This window comes from Heterodontus francisci, chromosome 1 (assembly GCF_036365525.1).
Source record: "Heterodontus francisci isolate sHetFra1 chromosome 1, sHetFra1.hap1, whole genome shotgun sequence".
Lineage (NCBI taxonomy): Eukaryota > Metazoa > Chordata > Chondrichthyes > Heterodontiformes > Heterodontidae > Heterodontus > Heterodontus francisci.
Window position 1 is genome coordinate 87,992,357 of NC_090371.1, and position 20,173 is coordinate 88,012,529.

General features: G+C 48.6%; 1 protein-coding gene across 1 annotated transcript in view; it reads left to right on the forward strand.

The window, feature by feature from the left end:
- The window catches only part of LOC137370639 (probable phospholipid-transporting ATPase IM), a 440,540-nt gene that overhangs the window by 195,491 nt on the left and 224,876 nt on the right, over nucleotides 1-20,173 (forward strand). Inside the window, exon 9 of the mRNA XM_068032731.1 lies at nucleotides 6,218-6,300. Coding sequence (XP_067888832.1) covers nucleotides 6,218-6,300 — 83 coding nt within the window. The remainder of the gene's footprint in view (nucleotides 1-6,217; nucleotides 6,301-20,173) is intronic.

Below are 20,173 nucleotides of genomic sequence, written 5' to 3' on the forward strand. Positions count from 1 at the left end.
GGGGTCACGAGTTCAAAGTGAGAGGGGAAAAGTTTAGGGGGGATATGCGTGGAAAGTTCTTTATGCAGAGGATGGTGGGTGCCTGGAACGCGTTGCCAGCGGAGGTGGTAGACGCGGGCATGATAGCGTCTTTTAAGATGCATCTAGACAGATACATGAATGGGCAGGAAGCAAAGAGATACAGACCCTTAGAAAGTAGGCGACAGGTTCAGATAGAGGATCTGGATCGGCGCAGGCTTGGAGGGCCGAAGGGCCTGTTCCTGTGCTGTAATTTTCTTTGTTCTTTGTTCTTTGTTCTATGTCCTGTCAACTATCTGCATAAAACCAATTTCTCCTAACCTCTTTCATTCTTCTGGTGATGATCTTAAATTAATGCCGTCTGTGCAGAGTTGGAGACAATCCAGCAATCAGGAAGCGAGAGTGTTGAATATGGTTATATTATTTGTAAAGAACTAGGAACTAATTAGCTAGCAATTAATTGTTATGTGTAAATGTGTTCTAGTGTGCCACATTACCACAGTGCCACAGTGTGAAGCTGTATGAAGTACACAAAGAGCTCCAGTATTTCTCAGTCTAAAGAATGATTATTTCTAATTTATGGGAACCAAAAGACATAAGAGAGTTTCAGAGGGTGGTCACCCTGCTGAGTGGCAGTCTTGGAGGAAGAAATGGTGAAAATCTATCAATCAGGGGAGGGACAGGCTAGAAGAAAGAATGCCCTTCGAAAGTTATCCTCTCCAACAAGATTTCTGTGGGAAGAATGTTAACCCTGGATAAGATCATCAAAAGGATTACCATGGCACCAGAAATGATAAGGTGGCTCAACAGGAGGTATAATTCAATTAATAATGCAGCAGTAATAGAAAACTTGCAAGTTAGAGGGCTGCACATTATCTTCTGCATTCCAAACTATCCCGTTCCTTCCCAGGTGCTAGGATAAGGAACAGTTCAGAAACCCTGGAAAAGATTACAGAAGGGGGCAGACAAGTAGCCACTCATCATGGTCCATATGGGAACCAACAATATAGGAAGGAAAGGAACTAGGTGTCCATTGTTGCCTTTCGAGCCCTTTTCTCATGTCTCTTCCCTTCCTGTCACCCAGTCTTGCATCTTTTATTTCTCCCCTGTTGGGTACTTTGCGCCCCCCCCCCCCCCCAATCCCTACTTCAATCCATCAATACTCTTCTGCCATTCAACTCACTTGCTGCTGTCTCAGGCTTGAGTCACCTTGGATCAGCCACAGCAAATCTCACTGCCTCTTGGCATTCTCTGAAAAGCCCATTGCTGCCTTCTCATGAGCAGCAACCCTCAACAATCCCATCCTCCTGTCGCGCCAACCTCCTTCCAATCCCTGCACCCCACCCATCTTGGACTTTGCCAGTGGATGAACAATCACCATCCTTCTCTGCATTCTTCCAAGAATATCCATTCTCTTGCATGCAAGACTCTTGTCATCCATAAGCTTGTTGTGAATGATTACATTGATGGAAACTCATAGGTGGCAACACCATGCCCCTTACTGAAGCCTTTTCATCTGCCTGTAGTATCCACACCAGCCCTGACAAAACAGCCCTGGGACAGTGTGGCCCTTAACATCAAATCACAACTTGGCCTTTGCCATACTGTACTGGTGCTTTTCTCCTCCTTCAAGCCCCTCACCTTGTTCCACTCTCTTAACGCTCCTTTAAAATCCTCATTGTCTGCCGGACCTGGTAAAGTTACAGTACAGGAATACATGCGTGCTAAACAGCAGGAGCAGCATGTTAGCGACAGAGCTAAGCAATCCCACAACCAATGGATCAGATCAAAGCTCTGTAGTCCTGCCACATCCAGTCATAAATGATGGTGGAAAATTAAACAACTAACTGGAGGAGGAGTCTCCAAAAACATCCCCATCCTCAGTGATGGGGAAGCCAAGCACATCAATGCAAAAGGCAAGGCTGAAGCATTTGCAGCCATTTTCAGCCAGAAGCACCGAGTTAGTGATCCATCTTGCTCTACTGCTGAGGTCCCCACCATGACAGATGCCAGTCTTCAGACAATTCAATTCACTCTACTTGATATCATGTGCCGAGTGTGTCCTGACACCGCAGCCTGCGCATGTGCCTACATCATCCGAGTACATCCAAACTCTTGCCAGCTTTAATCCATGCACGCGCGGGCTGACACCAAAATGCACAGACCGACCGAGTGGTGGGGGGTTGGGGAATGAGTGCTGGGGGTGTAGGGTAGTGAACATGGTGAGAATGAACAGCGATTGACGTGGCGAGCAGTTGGGCGGGAGAGAGAGCGGTAATTGGAGCGGCGAGTAGTTGGGCAGGACGGGCCGGGGAAGAGAAGTGGCGAGCAGTTGGATGGGAAGGAGCAGGGATGCGAAGCGGTGAGCAGTTGGGTGAGAAGGAGTGGGGAAGAGAAGCGGTGAGCAGTTGGGTGGAAGGGGGCAGGGGAAGCAGTGAGCAATTGGGTGTGAAGGAGCGGAGAAGTGAAGCGGTGAGGAGTTGGGCGGAAGGGGGCCGGGAAGAGAAGTGGTGAGCAGTTGGGCGGGAAGGAGGGGAAGAGAAGCGGTGAGCAGTTGGACGCAAATAAGCGGTGAGCAGTTGGATGGGAAGGAGCGGGGAAGAGAAGCGGTGAGCAATTGAATGGGAAGGAGCAGGAAAGAGAAGCGTTGGGCAGGAAGGTGTGAAGAGGAGAAGTGGTGAGCAGTTGGGTGGGAGGGAGCGGAGAGGAGACGAGGCGAGCAGTTGGGCGAGAAGGAGTGGGGAAGAGAAGCGGAGAGCAGTTGGGTGGAAGGGGGTGGGCAAGAGAAGCGGAGAGCAGTTGGGCAGAAGTGGGTGGGGAAGAGAAGTGGAGAGCAGTTGGGCGGAAGGGGGCCGGGAAGAGAAGTGGCGAGCAGTTGGGCGGGAAGGAGTGGGGAAGAGAAGCGGTGAGCAGTTGGGGGGGAAGAAGCAGTGAGCAGTTGGACGGGAAGGAGCAGAGAAGAGAAGCGGTGAGCCTTTGGGCGGGAAGGAGTGAGGAGAGGTGGCGAGCATTTGGGTGAGAGGGAGCAGGGAAGTGAAGCGGGCGAGCAGCTGGGTGGGAGGGAGCGGGGAAGTGTAGCAGGCGAGCAGTTGGACAGGAGGGAGCGAGGAGGAGAAATGGCGAGCAGTTGGGCTGGTGGGAGCAGAGAAGAGAAGCGGTGAGCATTTGGGCGGGACGGAGCGAGCAGGGGTAGAAGTGATCATTTGGCAGGCTTTTGCGACTGACTTTATTTGCCAATGCAGAGCTTATTCGCTTCTCTACATTAGATTGAGCAGCACCATCTTTATTACAGGCAGCTGCCTGAGACGTCACTGACAATGTCAATGATTTGTGCATGTGCAAAGTAATGCGCTATCTATTGGTTTGTGTTGTCAACAAATGTGGCCTAAAGAAACAGCTGAAGGCACTGGATACAGCAAAGGCAATGGACCCTGACAACATCCCATCCTACTGAAGACCTGTGCTCCGGAACTAGTCATGCCCCACCCAGGGGTTTTAAGGAGCATCTTAAATGAGATGAGAGTGGTGGAGAGCTTTAGGAGAGGGGAAATTTCGAGAGCTTGGGGCCTGGACGGCTGAAGATACTGAGGCAGAGGAAGTGGATGATACACAAGAGGTCAAAAAAAGTGAGAAGCAGAAGTTAAATGAAGTCATAATTAAAGAGGATCCAGGGAGGTGAAGGATGAGAACAAAGAAAGAGGTGAAGGAAAGATGAACCAGAGGAGGAGAAAAAGAGGTACAATTAAAGGACTTAAAAGACAGAGGGTGCAAAATTCGGATCCTCAGCTCAGCTGGAGCTGGCACGACAAGCTGACCACTCTCCTGGGGATGGACACTGAGCTTCCACTGTTTCTGGTGTGGCCCACATGGCATACCATATTAAGAAGGGCATTCATACGGACGTCCTCTAAGTACACTGGAAGCAGCTGAAGTGGTACTATGATATCATACAGTCCTACTCGCTGATATGACACCCATTTTTCAAATTTGGACCAAAATTGGTGACCTGTCCACACAAGGCTGCAACATGTATGGGGGTACTGCAGTTGCAGTGTCTCTGGGACTGCAGCACAACAGGCAGATGGAGCAGAGGTTGTGTAGTGGGGAAGCCCTGCGCAATGCCCTCTGCACTTGGATCCAGACTCCTCCATGCTCCTTAACAGTGACAGGAGGCTGTCTGGCAAGCCAGCCAATGCACCCAGCATCTCGGTGTGCATGCGCATTGATTTTCTCCAATATGCTGCCCCACTGAGATCCGCATCTGAGTCCCCTGTGCAGAACTCATCTGCAACCTTGCTCTCCAGTGATCCTTTACCCCTGGCTTGGCTACTGCTTACTCTTCCTGATGGCTCACCACATGCTGATCCCAACTTTATACTAGCCTCCAAGGCATGTGCAGTCCCAGTATCAGCACTAAACGGTTTCTCTCTGTCCTTCTCCTGGGTGTGCTGTCACTGGGCAGGCGGCAGCTGTTGGTTGTCTGAAATCAAAAAAATCAGAAGGGGAAGGTTGGTGTGAGGGAAGGGGAGTGGGGTGGAGTGCTGCAGAGCTGACCTTGCCCTCTCCGTGCTCCCACACCTCAGCCCACCCCATCTGAGCTATCTCACCCTACACCCCAGCCTCTCCTCGTGCTCCCAGCCTCTGAATTCTACATCCTACCAGTCCACAGTGACCATAACCCCATCCCTGATTGCCAACAGACCGTCACCCTACCCATCTCTTGCTTTCTCCTCTAATCCTCTCCTATCTCTCTTTCTCTCCTGTCTTCTGTTCTCTCCTCTCCCTTCCTGTTCTGTGCCTGCTCTTTCCCTTTACCTCTTCCCCTCCTATTTATTGTCTTCATATTGGTTCCATTTAAATTGGGTTGGCTACCAATGTGCAACAACATGGGAGATTAGCTAGTATATTATTAATGGCAACATTCACATTTAAAACTGCCTATGTAAGCATTTATAATGACAATTGTTCTATATAAACAGTTGCCTGCCATAATATAATTGCAGAAATGATTATGTCACTTGGTGGTGCTATGACATCACTTGGCTAGTGAGTTCCCCATCTCTGGCTGCCCTTTTTGTGTTTTTTTCTCCACTTTCCAAACTTCTTGCAGGTACAAAGTTTGTTTTTAACAAATTTATCCTCCAATCTTGCAATCCTGCATTCCTGCTACATTGTTATTCCACTGACAACTCATCCACCATGATGCATAGCATTTGGCTGGGGCTTGCTGTTTGCCAATGCTGGCCTGCTTGAAGTGCCCAGCATGCTCATTGTCTCCAGGCGCTTAAACTGGCCCCTGCTGCCTGCAGGAACTTGGAGGCTGACTGTAAAATCCCAGTTGGCCTTCTTTAATTGGCCTTAAGTGGCCCTTAACAAGTGATGTTAGCTATCCACTGCTTACAGGTGGGTAGCCTTGCCACCCCCCCAGCCGCACACCCCCAGTCCTCCTCGGTCTGGTGCCGGGGTATGTACACGCCAGCCGGTAGAGCTATTTTTAGCTCCTGCACACTTCTGATCCTGGCCCTGGTGGAGACTAAAAATCAAGCCCAAGGTTTCTTTGAAAGGATGAACTAGATGGGTGAGTGCCCTCCTTCATTTGAACTTATCTTTGTAATACGCAGTCCTTCTATCTCAACAGCAACATATGATCCATATTTTGAACAAGTACATTTGCACATACACATACCTTCACCTGACATCTACATGATTTCAAACCTTGCCAGTTGATGATTTTGCAAGTGATTATTTTGAAATGCTGTTGACACCGACAAACAGCACATAATTTACAGGGACTCTTATAGGACACTAATCAGAGGATCCACGATTTAGTTAAGAATGAAACCTTTCAATAAATTATTAACATTGCTAGATTTACTGGCTCTGAAACACTTTGGCGGTATCCCCGATCTACTGTCATAACTTCATTTTCTTTGTGTCTCTTGGGCTTCTGTTGTTCTTCTGTCAAAGTTATGATGGAAAATCAGGAAAACTCCCACCAGATATCTAGGTCACTAAATTGGTTCACTACAATATACTGTGGTAAATGAATGGAAAAATCATGCTTACATTAATTTCTAATGTGTGTTCCTGTTGTGCAAATCACTGCCAGGTGTGCTGAATGGTAAAGCATACCCATTCTGCCATAATTTCTGGAAGGCTGTCCTATGATTTTCAATGAAAGTTAATGTGATTATTATAGGGAAACAAATCTGAAAGTTAAGCAGGCGTTAACAGTCACTTCAGACATGGGAGAGAACACCCAAGCTCTTGCAGATTTTGATGGTATGTTAATTTTTGTTACTAAGTATTTTGTCCAGATATTATAAAACAAAGACATATAACATAAATATTGACTTTATGTGAATGTTGCAGTAACAATTATTGACTGAAAAAGTTACCAAGGGTCTTTAATGGTGTCCAAATTGCTGAGAAAATTATTCAACATGCAGTCTCTAAGTCAAAGAGTATAAGGTTTTTTTTAACACTCTCTACATTTTACAGTCAGCCAGAGGACAGGCCAAACAAGGCTTTAAAGGTTTTACTGACATTAAATACAACAGTTTTACAGATAGAGATGCTTATAACTTAGTCAGTGATATAACTCAAAGCTCAAAATGGTCACATTCTTCTGCTTCGGAACGTTGAGGGGTTAATTCTCTACTGACATCTTTTATGATGTTCTTCTGGGCTATCTCATGGACTGTCCTCCTTTCACTTTAGAATGGCTGCTCTTACACTATTCTTTTTGCAGAGATAAGCTCTCTCTGTTTCTCATGGTTCAAACAAGGTGATGCTACAGCATCTGATGTTTACAACAGTTTCTCATAGACTTTCAAGGAGATAAAGGGGACGAAACTGTGCTTTGTAATGTCCATTTTTGAGAGCTACAAGGTCCTTTGGGTTCCAAAATGGCATTCGCAGTGCATACACACTTTTGATGTGGTGTGTTGGCCGCCATGTTGGTAAAGGAGTTAAAGTGTATGAACCTAACATCTGCTGGAAATATGCAGAGCAGGCAGGTCATGACATTAGTCAGGGTGCAACACTGTTTTGAAGAGAGTGTTGCCATTTTGGAGCTCCAGACTCCAGCTGACCTCCTCTCTTAACTTCACATAGCTGAACATGGTGTTAAGCAGTGCGGAGAACACCCCCAACATCATTATTTAAAAGGATAATCAACTACTTGCAGGTTATTTGCTTGTTGATTTTTTCTGGCTGTTCTTAATATTCTTTTAGCGCTTTCCATATTTGTTTTAAGTTTTAAAAGTAAACAGGGAGTGCTGTGGCAATTGAGGAGTGCATTTTGCTGATTGCAAGGCTTCTACACAAACCAGTTGCTCCCAGACATGGGTGTACTAGTAGGTGTTCCACTTGGAATACAGCATGACATGTAGAATGAACAGAAACCACACAGAGCAGGACAAGCTGCTGGAAGAGGGAGGAGGATGGGGAAAAGGGCTCTAAGCAGGAGACCATATCTCAGTGTTCAGGGAACAATTCTCCGACCTGAACTTCAGTGAGGAACAGTGGGCTTGATTTTCAGTTGTCCATGGGGTGAGTGCGGGTGCCGGCGTGTACTGAAGATTATGTTCCCGGAAAGGGTCACTGGAGCCCAATGCCTCCAGCATGGCATGTGATTTTCAAAGGGAGGGCGGGTGCTGAAAACCTGCCCACCTTCAATTACATGGTTGTTGAGCTCGTTGTTGAGCTCATTAAAAGGTTTCAGAGGAGCGGTTTGAAATTTTCAATCGGGATGCACCGGGAAAACACAATGTCTCCTGGGACACATTAGGTTGCAGCTGTCGTGAACACAACAGGGGGTCATGAGGGCTAATGGATGCACTGGTTAACAAATTTAAGAAGCAGAGAATAATGCTCAACCTTTCAACAGTGGCACATTGTTAGCATCGCTGGAGCTGAGAGGCTTGCATTTGTGAGCAGTGAGTGGTAGGATTCTTGAGACGGATGTGAGGCTACTGGCATTACGTGGGCACAGGAAGCCCTGGTGAATGTATGAGCACCAGATGAGGGAGTTGACATGGGAGCCGGTTACTCTGATATTGGACAGAGTAGCAAGGAGGAACTTCAGCAGATGCATCCTGCTGGTTAGGAGGAGGCCGAGGGAGCACAGTGAGGGGTTATAAGAGGAATAAGGCACTAACCAACATATCAGCTATACCACCCAAGAGTTAGCTACCTGCAAATGTCAGAGCGCCAGTGCCTTATGACATTGCGCTTATCCAGGCTGATGGCCTCAGACATCTGCGCTCTGATCCGCAATGACCTGATGCCTCGCAACCCGTGTGGCATCCCCCACCTGCAGCCGTCAAGGTCACTGTCGCCCTGAATTTTTATGCCACCGGGTAGTTCCGGGTCAGCTGCGGACCTGGGTGGCATCTCAGTCATCAGCTCATTATGCCTTCAGACAGGTCACGGATGCCCTATTCTGGAGGGTGGGGGAATACATCCATTTTGAGACAGATGGGCCAGTGCAGGCTTTGTTGCAATTGATGGATTCTCTCAGGTCCAGGAGGCTAACAATTGTACCCACATCAAGGCACCGACAGGCCAGCCAGCCAGATTCCTGAACAGAAGCGGTTCCACTCACTGAATGTCCAGCTGATCTGTGACCACAGAAAGCGCATCTTGCAGGTCTGGGTTCGGTTCCCAGGCAGCAATCATGATGCCTTTATGCTTAAAGTGTCTCAGATGCCACACTTCTTTAGGCCAACATCCAGACTCCGTGGGTGGCTGCTGGGGGAATAATGGTTATCCTCTGAGAAGATGACTTCTCGCACCCAGACATGGATGCAGAGGCGCTATAACTAGAGACATCTCCTAACACGAAGCTGCATTGAACAGACTATTGGCACCTTGAAGATGCGCCTCATTGCCTTGTCTGATTGGTTGATGCCTTCCAGTACAAGTCAGCCAGGGTGTCTTGCACTGTGGTCATCTGCTGCGCACTGCACAACATGATTATGCAAAAAGGTCTGGAGCTGGATGACAAGCAGGGCCTGGAACGCCACTCTTCCTTGGAGGAGGATGGAGAGGCGAAAGAAGACAAGGAAGAGGAGGACAAAGGGGGCATTGCAGAAGTGTCAAATGCCCAGGCATTAAAGGATGACTGCTGAGGCTGTTCTAGGCCTTACGGTGATCAGCAGGCTGGCATGGCCACAAGGGCGACGCTAATTCAGCAACATTTCACTGGAGTGCCCCTCAGACCTTATGACAGATTACTCTGTGACTCATCTTCTATCAAAGAGAAAAATCATTCAGTAAGCACACACACCTGAAGAATTCCATTGCCACCCAAGGCCATTGAGAATGGAGTCTCCACTATTAACACTCTCCCACATCACAGACCATGGTACCACAGCAAACTTAGGACCCCTCAAACTCCATTTCCCTTTTGACATCAAGCAACAATAACACACATGTCTGAACAAAATTATGAAAGGAAAAGTCAATGAAAAAGACAAATTGAGAAAACTTCACCCAGGTGACCCATGAAGTGCAATTAATGGCTTGGTGCCTTGCATTCTTGTCCACTTCTATGGGGTGGCTGAGGAATAGGTGGAGGCAGCCTGCACCGTAGTCTTTGCATCCAGCTGAGATGCCTGTGGCTTCTGTTCTCGCTTTGGAGGTGCCCGTGGGGGCTCCACCACAGGCCTCCGCACCTGCGTCATTGCCGGGGCAGCTTCTGTCACAGGGCCTTGTGGCTTGGATGTTTCCTGAGTCATTATGGCCGAGGAGGCGAAGAGTGGCCCCCTCATCAGCTTCTTAGACTTCCTCAGCACTTTCATGGTGCCCAAGCATTCTGGATGTGGCTACTGGTTGGAACACAGCTGGCATCCACTGCAAGCATCTCTGCGCTATCAGCAGCACTGAGCGTTCCATGCTACAGATAGTGTCACTCTTTCTGTGCATATCAGCATGCTGCTCCTGCATCCACTCAGAGTGGTGTTGCATATGGCTCTCCAAGAGGTTGGCCACTTTCTCAATGGAGGAGCTTTTTTTTTATTCGTTCGGGGAATGTGAGCGTCGCTGGCCAGGCCAGCATTTATTGCTCATCCCTAATTGCCCTTGAGAAGGTGATGGTGAGCTGCCTTCTTGAACCGCTGCAGTCCTTGGGATGTAGATACATCAACAGTGCTGTTATGAAGGGAGTTCCAGGATTTTGACCTAGCGACAGTGAAGGAACGGTGATATAGTTCCAAGTCAGGATGGGTTGTGGCTTGGAGGGGAACTTGGTGGTGTTCCCATGCATCTGCTGCCCTTGTCTTTCTAGGTGGAAGAGGTCGCGGGTTTGGAAGGTGCTATTGAAGGAGCCTTGGTGAGTTGCTGCAGTGCATCTTGTATATGGTATACACTGCTGCCATCGGTGATGAAGGGAATGAATGTTGAAGGTGGTGGATAGGGTGCCAATCAAGCGGGCTGCTTTGTCTTGGATGGTGTCGAGTTTGCTGCACCCATCCAGGCACGAGCTTGCTGCACCCATCCAGGCAAGTATTCCATCACACTCCTGACTTGTGCCTTGTAGATGGTGGACTGGTATTGGGAGAAACCGCAGAATTCCCAGCCTCTGACCTGTTCTTGCAGCCACAGCATTTATGTGGTTGGCCCAGTTCAGTTTCTGGTCAATGGTGACCCCCACCCCCCACAGGATGTTGATGGTGGGGAATTCAGTAATGGTAATGCCATTGAACATCAAGGGGAGATGGTTAGATTCTCTCTTGTTTGAGATGGTCATTGCCTGGCACTTGTGTGGTGCGAATGTTACTTGCCACATCGCATAGCCCTGTCTATCGCATGCTGCTTCTGCTGTTTTGCATGCAAGTAGTCCTGTGTTGTAACTTCACCAGGCTGACATCTCATTTATAGGTATGCCTGATGCTGCTCCTGGCATGCCCTCCTGCACTCTTCGTTGAACCAGTGGTGTCCCCCAGCTTGGTGGTAATGGTAGAGTGGAGTACAGACTGGCTACCCGGCCCGAACCCGACGGGACCCGACGACATGTGTCGGGTTTGGGTCGGGTTGGGTCGCACTTCCAGGTCCGGCATTCGGGCTCGGGTCGCGTCGAGCCGGGTTGGGTCGGACACGCTCCAACACAAGCTCAGGCAAGTGGCTCCACTGTTAATTTACTTTTTGGGCTTGATAGGTTGTTTTGTTACAATTATTTTGAGCTTGTACAGATCAGCAACAAAGTGAAAAACGGAAGGTAGGTTAACTGATGGTCGGGTCGGGTTGGGTAGGGCGCGAGAAAAAATGGAAGGACTCGGGCCGGGTCGGGCTCAGGGTCGGATGTGGTTCTGTCAGGCTTGGGTTGGGTTTAATTTGCAGACCCGAGCAGGCCTTTAGAGTGGAGGAAATGCCGAGCCATGAGGATTGTGATTGAATACAATTCTGCTGCTGCTGATGGGTCACAGCGCCTCATGGATGCCCAGTTTTAAATTTCTGTGTGGAGTTTGCAAGTTCTCCCTGTGTCTGCGTGGGTTTTCTCCGGGTGCTCCGGTTTCCTCCCACAAGCCAAAAGACTTGCAGGTTGATAGGTAAATTGGCCAATATAAATTGTCACTAGTATAGGTAGGTGGTAGGGAAATATAGAGACAGGTGGGGATGTTTGGTAGGAATATGGGATTAGTGTAGGATTAGTATAAATGGGTGGTTGATGTTCGGCACAGACTCGGTGGGCCGAAGGGCCTGTTTCAGTGCTGTATCTCTAATCTAATCTAATCTAATCTAGATGTGTTCAAAATCTATCCCATTTCGCACAGTGCTAGTGCCACACAACACGATGGTGGGTACCCTCAGTGTGAAGACGGGACTTCTTTTCCACAAGGACTATGCGTTGGTCTCTCCTACCAATACTGTCATGGACAGATTCATCTGCAACAGGTAGCTCAGTGAGGACGTGGTCCAGCAGGTTTTTCCCTCTTGTTAGTTTCCTCACCATCTGCTGCAGACCCAGTCCAGCAGCTATGCCCTTTAGAACTCGTACAGCTTGGTCAGTAGTGGTGCTACCGAGCCACTCTAGATGATGAACATCGAAGTTCCCCACCCAGCGTACATTTTGTGCCCTTGCTACCCTCAGTGCTTTTTCCAGTTGGTGTTCCAACATGGAGAAGCACTGATTCATCAGCCGAGGGGGGCTGGAAGGTGGTAATCAGCAGGAGGTTTCCTTGCCCATGTTTGACCTAAGGTCATGAGACTTAGCCCCAACCATCTTCAGCTACTTCATCAGTGACCTTCCTTCAATCATAAGATCAGAAATGAGGATGTTCGCTGATGATTGCACCATGTTCAGCACCATTTGCTACCTCTCAGAAGTCCGTGTAGAAATGCAGCAAGAGCTGGACAATATCCAGGCGTGGGCTGATAAAAGGCAAAGAATATTCGCGCCACACAAGTGCCAGGCAATGACTATCTCAAACAACAGAGAATCTAACCATCTCCCCGTGACATTCAATGGCATTACGATTGCTGAATCCCCCACTATCAACATTGACCAGAAACTGAACAGGAGTAGCCATATAAATACCATGGCAGATCAAAGGCTCAGAATCCTGCGGCGAGTAACTCACCTCGTAACTCCCCAAAGCCATTCCACCATCTACAAGGCATAAGTCAGGAGTGTATTGGAATACTCTCCACTTGCCGGGGTGGGTGCTCTCCAACAAGACTCAAGAAGCTCGACACCATCCAGAACAAAGCAGCCCACTTGATTGGGACCCCATCCACCAACATTCACTCCCTCCACCACTGACGTTCAGTGGCAGCAGTGTATACCATCTACAAAATGCACTGCAGCAACGTACCAAGGCTCCTTAGACATCACCTTCCAAACCCGTGACCACTACCACCTAGAAGGACAGGGTCAGCAGATACATGGGAGCACCACCACCTGCAGGTTCCCCTGCAAGCCACCCACTATCCTGACTTGGAACTATATCGCCGTTCCTTCACTGTTGCTGGGTCAAAATCCTGGAACTCCCTTCCTAAATGCACTGTGGGTGTACCTACCCCACATGGACTGCAGTACTTCAAGAAGGCAGCTCACCACCAAGGGCAATTCGGGAATGGGCAATAAATGCTGGTCCAGCCAGCGACGCCCACATCCCATGAACGAATGAAAAAAACCTTCATGGGGTCCAAAGTCAATGTTGAGGACTCCCAGTGCAACTTCCTCCCGACTGTATACCACTGTGCCGCCACCTCTGGTGGATCTGTCCTGCCAGTGGGACAGGATATACCCAGGGTATGATGATGGTGGTTCTGGAAGGTATGATTCCGTGAGTATGATTATGTCAGGCTATTGCTTGACTAGTCTGTGGGATATCTCTTCCAATTTTGGCACAAGCCCCCAGATGTTAGTAAGGAGGACTTTGGAGGAGAGACAGGGCTTGGTTTGCCTTTGTCATTTCCAGTACCTAGGTCGATGCCAGGTGGTCTATCTGGTTTCATTCCTTTTCTTAGGCTTTGTAGCAGTTTGTTACAACTGAGTGGCTTGCTAGGCCATTTCAAAGGGCAGTTGAGAGTCAACCACATTGATTAGATTAGAACATTACTTTGGGTCTGGAGTCACATGTAGGCCAGCCCAGGTTAGGACATTAGATTTCTTTCCCTAAAGGACATTAGTGAACCAGATGGGTTTTTACAACAATTGACATTGGTTTCATGGTCACCATTAGACCAGATTTTTAATTCCAGATTCTTATTAACTGAATTCAAATTTCACTATCTGCCCTGGTGGGTTTCAAACCCATGTCCCCACAGCATTAGCTTGGGTTTTTGGGTTACTAGTCGAGTGACATTACCACGATGCCACCGCCTCCCCTAAGCTCATGTGCTCAAAACCCTTACCTGGGAGCAGAGCGGCGGCTGGCGGACCTGCGAGGAAGCTGATCCGGAGCGGCGGCAGGCTATAAATAAAGAGCAGGGCTCGAGGCCCTTACTTACCTGGGAGCGGAGCGGCGGCTGGCAGACCTGCGAGGAAGCTGATCTGGAACGGTGGCAGGCTATAAATAAAGAGCGGAGCTCGAGGCCCTTATCTGGGAGCGGAGCGGCGGCTGGTGGACGTGTGAGGAAGCTGATCCGGAGTGGCGGCAGGTTATAAATAAAGAGCGGGGCTCGAGGCCCTTACTCATCTGGGAGCGGAGTGGTGACTGGCAGACCTGCGAGGAAGTTGATCCGGAGCGGCAGCATGTTATAAATAAAGATCGGGGCTCGAGGCCCTTACTTACCTGGGAGTGGAGCGGCGGCTGGCGGACCTGCGAGGAAGCTGATCTGGAGCGGCAGCAGGCTCCCTGTGTCTCCCGGCGTGTGCTGAGACTCGAAAGAGGAAAAAAAAGACTTAGAGTGACATCAGGGGAAATCTGCAAGGTGATTGGTTGGGTAAGTAACAGCTGTTAGTCAATTTAAATAGCTTAAAAAAAAAGGGAAAAGTTGTTCTTTTTTAAAATTTAGTGTAAATTAGATTGTAGTGGGTAGTGTTTGGAGTAGAACAAGGCCCCTAGTGTAATTGATATTTTTTTAAACGGAGTAACTAATTAATCTAAAGATAAGTCATGGCAGGAGACCTCGCACCCATGATATGCTCCTCCTGCGCTATGTGGGAAATCAGGGACGCTTCCAGTGTCCCTGACAACCATATGTGCAGAAAGTGTATCCAGCTGCAGCTACTGGCTACCCGCATTACGGAGCTGGAGCTGCGGGTGTCCGCGATACTGAGGACGTCGTGGATAGCACGTTTAGTGAGGTGGTCACACCGCAGGTAATGGCTGCTCAGGCAGAAAAGGGATGGGTGACCACCAGGCGGAGTAGTAGCCGCAGACAGGTAGTGCAGGAGTCCCCTGTGGCCATCCCCCTCTCAAACAGATATACCGCTTTGGATACTGTTGGGGAGATGGCCTCCCAGGGGAAGGCAGCAACAGCCGAGTTCGTGGCACCACGGATGGCTCTGCTGCACATCAGGGAAAAAAAAGGAGTGGAAGAGCTATAGTGATAGGGGATTCGATCATAAGGGGTACAGATAGGCGTTTCTGTGGCCACAAGCATGACTCCAGGATGATATGTTGCCTCCCTGGTGCTAGGGTCAAGGATGTCACGGAGCAGCTGCAGGACATTCTGAAGGGGGAGGGTGAACAGTCAGAGGTCGTGGTGCACATTGGTCCCAACAACATAGGTAAAAAGAGGGATAAGGTCCTGCAACAAGAATTTAGGGAGCTAGGTAGCAGATTAAAAAGCAGGACCTCAAAGGTTGTAATCTCAGGATTACTCCCTGTGCCACATGCTAGTGATTATAGGAATAGGAGGATAGAGCAGATGAATGTGTGGCTGAAGGGATGGTACAGGAGGGAGGGCTTTAGTTTCCTGGATCACTGGGTCTGTTTGTGGCAAAGGTGGGACCTGTACAAGTTGGACGGGTTGCACCCGAACTGGAACGGGACCAACATCCTTGCTGGGAGGTTTGCTAGTGCTGTTGGGGGGGGTTTAAACTAATTTGGCAGGGGAATGGGTTACAGAGTGGAGGTACAGTAGAGGGTGATGCACAGTCAAATATAGAAGAGAAACTGAGTCAGTCTGGAAGGCAGAGCAAATATAGACCTGTTAAGGCACAAGTGAAAAGTGCAAGGCTGGATTGCATCTATTTTAATGCAAGGAATCTTACTAGTAAGGCAGATGACTTAAGGGCTTTGATTAGCACATGGGATTATGATATTGTTGTTATCACTGAGACATGGTTGAGGGAAGGGCAGGACTGGCAGCTCAGTATTCCAGGGTATAGAATCTTCAGGCGTGACAGGGGAGGGGATAAAAGAGGAGGTGGTATTGCACTGTTGATCAAGAAGTCAATTACTGCAGCAAGGAGGGGCGATATCTTAGAAACCTCCTCAAATGAGGCCATATGGGTAGAACGTAAAAACAAAAAGGGGGCAATCAGTTGACTGGGAGTGTACTACAGGCCTCCAAACAGTCAGGGAGAGATAGAGGAGCAGATATGTAGACAAATCTCAGAGAGGTGTAAAAATAATAGGGTGATAATAGTAGGGGATTTCAACTTACCTAATATCAACTGGGATAATCTTAGTGTAAAAGGCTTAAAGGGGGCGAAATTCTTAAAATGCATACAGGAGAGCTTTTTGAGCCAGTACGTAGAAAGTCCTACAAGAGAAGGGGCAGTACTGGACCTAATCCTAGGGAATGAAGCTGGACAAGTGGTTGAAGTGTCAGTGGGGGAGCATTTTGGGAATAGTGACCATAACTGTAAGATTTAAGGTAGTTATGGAAAAGGACAAAGACGGGCCGGAATTAAAGGTACTGAATTATGGGAAGGCCGATTTCAGTATGATAAAACAGGATCTGGCCAGAGTGGACTGGGAGCAGCTACTTGTAGGAAAGTCTACATCAGACCAGTGGGAGTCATTCAAAGAGAAAATAGTGAGGATTCAGAGCCAACATGTACCCGTTAAGGTGAAGGGTAGGACCAACAAGTCCAGGGAACCCTGGATGTCAAGGAATATAGACGATTGGATCAGGAAAAAAAAGGAGGCTGATGGCAGATTCGGAGCGCTGAAAACAGCGGAGGCACTAGAGGAATAGAGAAAGTGTAGGGGGGTACCAGAAAAAGTAATTAGGAGAGCGAAGAGGGGACATGAACAAACACTGGCGGGCAAGATAAAGGAAAATCCTAAGGCGTTTTATAAGTATATTAAGGGCAAGAGGATAACCAGGGAAAGAGTGGGGCCCATTAGGGACCAAAGTGGCAATGTGTGTGTGGAGCCGGAGGACATAGTTGAGGTTTTAAATGATTACTTTGCATCTGTGTTCACTATGGAGAAGGACGATGTAGGTGTAAAGATCAGGAAGGGGGATTGTGATATACTTGAACATATTAGCATTGAAAGGGAGGAAGTATTAGCTGTTTTACGGGGCTTAAAGGTGGATAAATCCCCAGGCCCAGATAAGATGTATCCCAGGCTGTTAAGTGAGGCAAGGGAGGAGATAGCAGGGGCTCTGACACAAATTTTCAAATCCTCCCTGGCCACAAGAGAGGTACCAGAGGACTGGAGGACAGCGAATGTGGTGTTGTTATTGCGTGTAGTTCTGGTCACCGCATTATAGGAAGGATGTGGAAGCTATGGAAAGGGTGCAGAGGAGATTTACTAGGATGTTGCCTGGTATGGAGGGAAGGACTTACGAGGAAAGGTTGAGGGACTTGAGGTTGTTTTCGTTGGAGAGAAGGAGGAGGAGAGGTGACTTAATAGAGACATATAAGATAATCAGAGGGTTAGATAGGGTGGATAGTGAGCGTCTTTTTCCTCGGATGGTGATGGCAAACACGAGGGGACATAGCTTCAAGTTGAGGGGTGATAGATATAGGACAGATGTGAGAGGTAGTTTCTTTACTCAGAGAGTAGTAAGGGCGTGGCACGCCCTGCCTGCAGCAGTAGTAGATTCGCCAACTTTAAGGGCATTTAAGTGGTCATTGGATAGACATATGGATGAAAATGGAATAGTGTAGGTCAGATGGTTTCACAGGTCGGCGCAACATCGAGGGCCGAAGGGCCTGTACTGCGCTGTAATGTTCTAATTTCTAATTTCTAAGAAGGGTAGCAGGGATAAACCAGGTAATTACAGACTGGTGAGTCTAACATCAGTGGTTGGGAAAATATTGGAAAAATTTCTGAGGGACAGGATTAATCTCCACTTGGAGAGGCAGGGATTAATCAGGGATAGTCAGCATGGATTTGTCAGGGGGAGATGGTGTCTAACTTATTTGATTGAATTTTTCGAGGAGGTGACTAGATGTGTAGATGAGGGTAAAGCAGTTGATGTAGTCTACATGGACTTCAGTAAGGCTTTTGATAAGGTCCTGGATGGGAGATTGGTTAAGAAGGTAAGAGCCCAAGGGATCCAGGGCAATTTGGCAAATTGGATCCAAAATTGGCTTAGTGGCAGATGGCAGAGGGTGATAGTCAAAGGTAGTTTTTGCGAGTGGAAGTCTGTGACCAGTGGTGTACCGCAGAGATCAGTGCTGGGACCCTTGCTGTTTGTCGTGTACATTAATGATTTAGACATGAATATAGGAGGTATGATAAGTAAGTTTGCAGATAACACGAAAATTGGTAGTGTCGTAAATAGTGAGGCGGAAAGCCTTAGATTACAGGATGATATAGATGGGCTGGTAAGATGGGCGGAACAGTGGCAAGTGGAATTTAATCCTGAGAAGTGTGAGGTGATGCATTTTGGGAGGACTAACAAGACAAGGGAATATACAATGGATGGTAGGACCCTAGGAAGTACAGAATGTCAGAGGGATCTTGGTGTACTTGTCCACAGATCACTGAAGGCAGCAGCACAGGTAGATAAGGTTGTTAGGAAGGTATATGGGATACTTGCCTTTATCAGCCGAGGCATAGAATATAAGAGCAGGGAGGTTATGATGGAGCTGTATAAAACGCTAGTTAGGCCACAGCTGGAATACTGTGTACAGTTCTGGGCACCACACTATAGGAAGGATGTGATTGCACTCGAGAGGGTGCAGAGGAGATTCACCAGGATGTTGCCTGGGCTGGAGCATTGCAGCTAAGAAGGGAGACTGGAAAGGCAAGGGTTGTTTTCCTTCGAGCAGAGAAGGCTGAGAGGGGACATGATTGAGGTTTACAAAATTATGTGGGGCATTGATAGGTTAGATAGGAAGAAGCTTTTTCCCTTAGCGTCGGTGTCAATAACCAGGGAGCATAGATTTAAAGTAAGGTGCAGGAGTGTGGTCAGGAGGGACTGGGTCCAGAGCTGGATAAGGTTCAATGACCTTATTTGCTCTGGCAAGGTGAGAGCAATGCTAGACGCTCATGACAGGGCTCTGGGTATTCAGACACACAAGCTGAGGAGCCTCATGGCGCATGCTGCTCCCGAACATATGAGAAATGTGTGCCCAGACTTCTCCCTGACCCCTTAGCAAGGCTGTGAAACCTAGTGTTGTTGGGGACTTGCTTGCACTGATACATGCAGCTTCCTATGTCAATGAGCTGCTGAGATTGACTTCAGGGGCCAGGAATGCTTATCTCTCACTCTTTTGTTCTTGCAGGAGTAAAGGGCTCACAAGGCCAGAGAAAGGGTGCTGACAAGAGGAGTGTCCCACCTCCACATTATGACTGCCATGGAAGAGGGAGGTCACAAAGGTGGCCCGTCCAGGAAGGGGAAGGAGAGTTGGAGGGCATTCCTGGTTGGGAGGGTGAAATGAAATTGCTATCTGTAGATAAAGAGGGTGGAATGAACTCCCCCCCAATCCGACAGCATCCAAAGACTCAGCTGCATTGGGAAGCCTCAGCACTGCACAGACTCTGCTCTCCTTGGCTAGTTCCCATGATTTCTTCTTGTTTCTCCTGCAGGCTCTGACATCGACGAGGTGCAACAGAGTCCTGTGATGGCATCGGGGCAAGTGCTGGAAGCAGAGCCATCAGAGCAAGCAATATCACAACTTACAAGCGCACCCTCCACCAGCGCAGATACACTTTCATCAGTGGGTCTTTGTGAGCAATTAGAGAGCATGACAATGGACGAAGAGCACGTCACGAGTTAGCAGGAGGAGGTGAGAGAGGCAGTGGCAGCTGTGGGCAGTCCCCCTTGGAGAATGGAGGACAGACACATCCATGCTCAGTTGGGCGCAGATGCAGGGCCGAAGGAATCGCAAGAAAAGAGGTTCTACTTAGACCAGCAACCATAGATGTATACTCACATTTCAGAGTTCCCTGAGGCAGCGCAGGGTCAAGTGTGCCACCATGGCTCAGAGCCTTGATCGCATGAGTTCCTCCATTGAGAGAGTGGCCAACCTCATGGAGAACCATGTGGCAGAACTTGGAGTGGCTGCAGCAGGAGCACACTGACATGCACACAATGACTGCCACATTCTGTAGCACTGAGCATTCAGTGCTGCAGGTGGCAGAGATGTTTGGAATGGATGCCTGTTGTGCCTCAGCTGGTGCTCCACTCCAGCCATCCAAAGTGCCATCCAAGGGCTGAGGCTGTCACCAATGAGAATGAGGGTGCCATCCCTCACGAGCGCCATCATCATCATCGGCCTCCTTGGCCCCTCTGACTGAGCGAGCATGGCCCAGTGATAGAGGCTGCACCTGCATTGACTGGTGCAGCA